Here is a 6,803-nt window from a genome sequence, read left to right on the forward strand (position 1 = left end):
CCCCAACTGAATCTCTCCATTCTTTATGCTTCATGGCTTCTTCATAAGTCTTTGGTACATACTCTTGATCCAGGTTGCTGATGAAGACTACATGCTCTTTAGATAGTCTCGCAAAAGAACATGTTGCTTGGATAGGATGAGCTACTGCATTGTTGTTGAAGTATACTTTGGTGTCCATCCACTGAGATGGTTTCTTCACCCTTGTACTCCTCCTTAATGGTTGAACTTCTTGTTGCATTCCATCTTGATCATTAACAACTTCTTCTTGGATAGCTTCGTCATGGATAGCTTCTTCATGGATAGCTTCCTCATGGATGATAGCTTCTTCATGGATTTGCAAATTAGGTTGATTTCCCCCCCCTCATGATCAGGATGGACTGCTTCTTCAACTGATGCAGCTTCATCCACAACTAGAGGTATAGGTGAAGTGCTCGGTACGCCACTTGTTTGAGGCTGGCTGATGCCTAGGTTTTCCAGAATGATTCTCAAGTTGTTTGCCCTATCTGAAGATCCTTGTGAGAGATCCTGAAGGCTGTCTCAATTCTTCTCATCATAGCATCCCTTTGATTCCACAAACTTAACATCCCTTGAGACCATAACTTTTTCTTGATTCAGGTATGTAGCACTTGTACCCCTTCTGCGCATGAGTATATCCTATGAACATGCCTTTGGCACTCTTGGCTTCAAGCTTGTTTCTCTGTTCCCCTGGTATCAAGACATAGCACACACACCCAAAAACACGCAAGTGATCAATTGGAGGTTTTATTTTGTTTAATACCTGAAAGGGAGAGATATCTTGGAGGACTTTGGTGGGGATCCTGTTGATCAAATAACATGCTGAGACCACAGCATCTCCCCAGAACCTCTTTGGAACATTGGTATGGAACATCATGCTCCTTGCAACCTCCATAAGATGGCGATTCTTCCTTTCAGCAACTCCATTCTGTTGTGGTGTGTATGGGCAACTTGTTTGATGGATTATGCCATGTTTTGCTAAGTGATGTTTGAAAGCAGTGCTTGTGTATTCCCCGCCATTATCAGACCTAAAAATTTTGATCTTGGAATTGAAATGGTTAGATACATAGTTTTGGAAGTTAATAAAAGCTTCTAAAACTCTATCTTTAGTTTGAATCAAGGTGATCCATGTATATTTTGATTTTTCATCTATGAATGTAACAAAATATTTATGGTTCTCCCTAGACACACAAGGTGCTGTCCAAACATCAGAGTGCACAAGATCAAAGCAATTTTCATAAATAGTCTTAGAATTAGGGAAAACAGATCTCTGATGTTTACTAAGAATACAAGCCTCACAACTTTCATTCTTTAAAGATAGATTAGGTAACATCAATCCTAATGCACGAGAATGAGGATGACCTAATCTAGCATGCCATAAAACATCACTAGCTAATACAGAAGCAGAATTGAAAGCACAAGATAAATCTGAAAGCTTGGTGTTTTCAAGCAAGTAAAGCTCTCCCTTGCTCACACCCTTTCCCAGCATCTTCTTGGTCTTAATATCCTGAAAGCACACATCATTAGGACTGAAAATAACATTGCAATTTAAATCATTGGTTGCTCTCTTGATAGATAATAAGTTGGATGTGAAAGTAGGCATATAAAAAGCTTGAGACTCCTTATCAAACAGTTTCAAGTTTCCTACTCCTTCAGTTGGAATTCTATCACCATTAGCAACCACTACACTCCCTAGAGCAGGTTTAACATCACTAATCAGTCTAGCATCCCTAATCATATGATGAGAAGCTCCAGAATCAATGATCAAAGGTCTAGTAGTATGTGAAGCACTGTGAATAGAATTTAAAGCATTGACACTGATGTTACCAGAGTTTGCATTGATAGCCTTGATAAGCGCTTCAATGTCTGACTTGCGGATGAAGGCATCATCAGGGGATGGCTGAGACATGGCATGGGATGTGGATCCACCAGTGTGTGTGGTTGAGATCATAGCTCTTCCATCTTCTCCTATGTGCATGAAGCCTGATACTGTGGTTTCATGAGCTCTTGCTTCATGTGCTTTGGCCTGGTTGTATCTGTTGGTTGAAGCAGGTCTGAGGTGAGGATGGAGGATCCAACAATTGGTTTTGGAATGGCCTAGATTCTTGCAGTGCTCACAAGTCACAGACTTGTCTCCTCCTCTTCTTGATTTGAAGTGTGCTTTGTTGCCTGAAGCACTCTCCATCTTCTCAGCTTTATTTGCCATAGACAGCTCCTCTTTTCCACCAAAGAGACCATCTGAGCCTAGCTCCTTCCAAAGTTGAGCACACACATCATCATAGCTTGGAAGCTCTTTAGCTCTCAATATGTGTTTAAGTACATCATTGAAGCTTGGGTTGAGTGTGAGAAGCAATCCAAATACCTTGTCTTGCTCACGCCTCTCTTCTAGTGTACTAGGATCAGTGGTACTTGGTCTCAACATCTCAAGTTCAGACCACAGCTGGCTGTACTTTCCAAGGTGTTTGGTGAAGTCCATCTCCTCTTGCTGCAAGTTGTTGATTTCCCTCTTAACCTCAAATATTCTGGTGAGGTTTGAAGTGTTGCCATATACCTTGTATAAGGTATCCCATAGCTTCTTTGCAGTCTCACAGTGTGAGTAAGACTCCATGATAGGAGTATCAAGTGAGCCTTGCAAGATAGACAGCACCATGAGATCCTCCTGACCCCATTTGCCTTCATCTACCACTACAACCTCGTTGCCATCTTCTCCTTGGGTGATTTGTCTTGGGGCCTCACTTGTGGCGATGTGCTCCCATAGACCTCTTCCTCCAAGAGCTATCCTGGTCAATCTCGACCGAGTAATGTAGTTAGGACCCTTCAGGGTGACTGGAATCCTCACTAGCTGGTGTTGCTCCATCTTTTCTTGCTATTGTTCAGCGGGTAAAAAAAATTGTCAAGAACAGTTTCTATTACCCACTGGGTAAAAGAAAATGAAAGAGATTCTGAAGAAAGTAAACCAAACAAGTGAAAGAGTAAAGTGAATAGAATAGAATAGATTTGCGGAAGCAGTTTGGTGTTCAAGAGCTTTGGGGCTCTGATACCATGTTAGAAATTAAAGAACATAGTGAAGAACAAGAAAGAGAGAGAGAGAGAGAGAGAGAGAGAGAGAGAGAGAGAGTAAAGAAGGATAATCTTATTCACTTGATTGATTTACTTATGAGAACATCCCATATATATAGTGGTTACAAGTATGGTAAATGGTAGATGAGATATGATAAATTAATAATCCATTGTTTTGAGACCTTAATCCACCATGCATGCTTGTCCCATGTAGTGGCATCTCCATTGTCTTGAGACCTTAACCAACTATGCATGTTTGTCCCTTGTAGTGGTATCTCCATTGTCTTGAGACCTTAACCCACCATCTTGTTTCTTATTGCTTCATTTTTACACAATCATGTGTAAATCATTGCTTGAGCCAATGCATAGACCTAATAGAATCAATATCATCAAGAGAATGTTCATTTTTTATGTATCTATATGGTAAATATATATGATGAGTATTTACATTTCACTTTTTTTTTGTTTATAAAATATGTATTTACTTTTACATTACTAATTTCAGCCAAAATGGAAAATCGATCCGATATGAAATTATTTTCTAATAAAAAGAGGAAACAAGTTGTGGTCGATCCAGGGGAACTCTAGAGCCTTCCTAGAACACATAATCAACACTATCGGTCAAAGCTTGCTGCCGGGATAGACTTCAACAGCGATCTTTTTGCAGGGCTTGGACAACTTTGCCACAGAGTTCTATTTGCTTTTGCGCATTTGAAAACCAGAAGAGAAGAGTGATCTTGATGGTTTACCGGCAATTAAGTTCCAACTGAACAAAAACATGAGACTCTTCAGAAAGCGACGGCAGTTCCAAATCACCATACCCCTATTTGAGACAGCTGCGTTATATGCGTCAGTGCGTCACCGTACCCCGATTAAGTTACTACAAGTTTCTATTAATTGGTGAGAGCAGTTTTGAAAAGAAGATAAATGCTTATAAAATCTAGAAAACACTTGATATTATCATTACACAAAAGTTTAAATAAAGTTACGTAGCCAACAAGTTCTATCATTACACACAAACCATTTTTGCCTCATAAAACATAAGTGACGACTAGATAAAATTATAACAAGCGATAACACATGAATCACAAACCACACACCACTCATGTAAAGATATCTCTCATATTAGACTCCTGCATATGGGACAAGAAGGAGTAGCAGAGTTTCTCCAGACCCATTGAAGAATACAACTTCTATGAAAAACATGTTGACAAACCTGCAACCCAAGAAGATAGTCTATCGGAGTGTAGGTAAGAGGGTCTCCACAAATAGTGCATTCTCTGGATAACATAGGCTCTGGTGCATTTAGGCGCCAAGATTCTCTGCGCCACCTATTATCCTGTCTCATAAGGGTTACTGTGCCAAAAGCTTCATCACCTTCAACAGCAAAAGGGATATTATTGTTGAAGACAACGTCATGGACATAGTCGGAGAGCACAGTTGCAGTATGATACCAATTCCAACCTAGATTATTAAACTGATCGGGTATGACCCTTATGTTTTCCGGCGGTGGGTATTCAAGAATGCATTGATGAAGATTTTCTCTGTTTTCCAGTGCATCTAGGGGTAAGTATGGCGAAAATTCATACATAGGTGCCTCATCTCTTACTTGGCCAAGTAGAAGATCAAAACCTTCTGTTGGACGAAAAATCGTTCTTGTAAATGATCTTCCCCGGACTCTATAAAATGGCACGTTGATTTCTGTCTCGGAGTTCTCACTTGTAAGTACTTCAGTTCCATAACATTCTACGACAGGGAACACTTCACGCCCTGCCATAATATAACCTGCAAATGAAAATATAAAATGTGAGTATAATTTTTTTTATACTTTTACACACCATCAAATTACATATTTATTCCTTGAAACTTTCATATGATATCATATCTATACAAAGTTTAAGTCTCATTATATTTCTCCATAAATTGAATATTTCAAACCTATTTATACAGGAAATGGAAGTTTGAAACATATATACACGTTGCCAAAAAATAAAAATGCAAAGATGAAATTTCGAAAGAAGACAAAATAGAGAAGACGAATAGCGTTGAGATGCGTAGACCATAAGATGGGGTTGTGAAAATTTTATTTTCATCAATTTCAATGGAATTATAAGCAATGAAGTCAACAACCCGGAATGGGAATGCAGAGGAGGAAAAATGATTTTATTCTTCTAGGTAGAAATAAACAATGTCGTTTACAAACAAACATTCCAAGCAATCTACTGAAATATCGAAATAATTTGAAAAAAACATCTTACGCGAACAAGAACGGTGGGTCGTTTCTCCAGAAATACGAACCGTACGTAAGAAACTGCAGCAAACACGAAGATGGGACTCTTTAAAAGACGAGGATAAAGTTAAGCAATCGTCATTCAAGAAAGAGGTTCAGAATCGAAAGAAGGGTGAAGATTACCTCAACCCGGAGAACGCAGCTAGCGAGTGATCTGGAGAGTTGGAGAGAGAGAGAGAGAGAGAGAGAGAGTGAGTGAGAACAGAAGTGAGTAAGACGAAACACAAGAAGAAATTCTATCGCTGATGAAATAAACTCAAGTTTTTATAAGACTATTGGTGAGGAATGGAACAAGAAGATGTGGTCGGTTATATAGGAGTGAGTTTGGATTTGGTATGGTTTGTCATATTAAAAAGGCAATACGATTAATATAAGTAATCGTGTTACTATGCCGTAAATCATATCCTCCTACGTACGTTATGTATAAATTTTCAAAAAAAAAAAAGAAGAAGAAAAAAGTACGTTGTGTATATGGATCGCTATATAAAGCCAGTTGGGTAAACGTAGAACAATAAAAATAGACATTTGTAACTATAACAAACTCTTGCGTTTTCACTGGTAAACAACATTAAATATCTGGAATACAGTGGTTAAAGTTCACAACTACTCACAATGGACTAAATTTTCAAAATTGAATTATACAGAATCCAAACCAAACCACACTGGAAGTATATGAAATCGAAATAATACAAAAGTATTACCGTCACACGGCACGAGTTAAATCATTGTTTTGGTATTTTAAATAATTTCACTCTTCTTAGCGGAAGAAGAGTATTGGAAACAACGTAGCAGGCTCCTATGGCTCAAGCTAGGAGATCGTAATACGGGCTTCTTCCATGCTATAACTAAATCCCGGAAAAGAGCTAACGGCTTCTCCGTTCTCGAAAACGAAGAGGGCCAGATGGTCCACAAAGAAGAGGAGATTGTGTCGGTGATCGGTAACTATTTCCAGACGCTGTTTGAATCACAACCGGGAGACAGGGAAGAAACAGTACGTCGGGCTCTCAGCCCTATTGTTTTAGATGAGGAAAACCGCTCTCTCACCGCAGTCCCGGCGGCCAGCAAGATCATGGAAGCTCTATTTTCGATCAATGCCGGGAAGGCACCAGGCCCGGACGGCTTCTCGGCGGGATTCTTCCATACTCATTGGGACGAGATAGGGCCTGACATTATAAGGGAGGTGCAAGGTTTCTTCACCGGAGAGCCACTGCCAGACGGGATAAATGACACACCCATAAGGCTCATCCCAAAGATTTCCCATCCGCAGAAAGTCTCGGAATACCGACCGATAGCCCTGTGTAACGTGTACTACAAGATTTTCTCCAAGATCCTAACCAGAAGGCTTCAACCACTGATGGAAAAACTGATATCGGAGAACCAATCAGCCTTCGTACCGGGATGGGCCATAGGAGACAACGTCCTCATCACGCATGAGGTT

At 39.8% G+C, this 6,803-nt stretch overlaps 1 protein-coding gene across 1 annotated transcript; it reads right to left on the reverse strand.

Annotated features, from left to right (window-relative positions):
• Nucleotides 1-4,032: 4,032 nt before the first annotated feature.
• LOC106370696 lies at nucleotides 4,033-5,589 on the reverse strand. The gene is made up of 3 exons (XM_013810693.3): nucleotides 5,489-5,589; nucleotides 5,334-5,386; nucleotides 4,033-4,860 (listed from the first exon to the last, which is right to left on the reverse strand). The coding sequence occupies exon 3, from the start codon at nucleotides 4,850-4,852 to the stop codon at nucleotides 4,196-4,198; it is 657 nt and encodes a 218-aa protein (XP_013666147.1). The 5' UTR covers nucleotides 4,853-4,860; nucleotides 5,334-5,386; nucleotides 5,489-5,589; the 3' UTR covers nucleotides 4,033-4,195.
• Between the last annotated feature and the right edge of the window lie 1,214 nt (nucleotides 5,590-6,803).

This window comes from Brassica napus, chromosome C9 (genome assembly GCF_020379485.1).
Source record: "Brassica napus cultivar Da-Ae chromosome C9, Da-Ae, whole genome shotgun sequence".
Taxonomy (NCBI): domain Eukaryota; kingdom Viridiplantae; phylum Streptophyta; class Magnoliopsida; order Brassicales; family Brassicaceae; genus Brassica; species Brassica napus.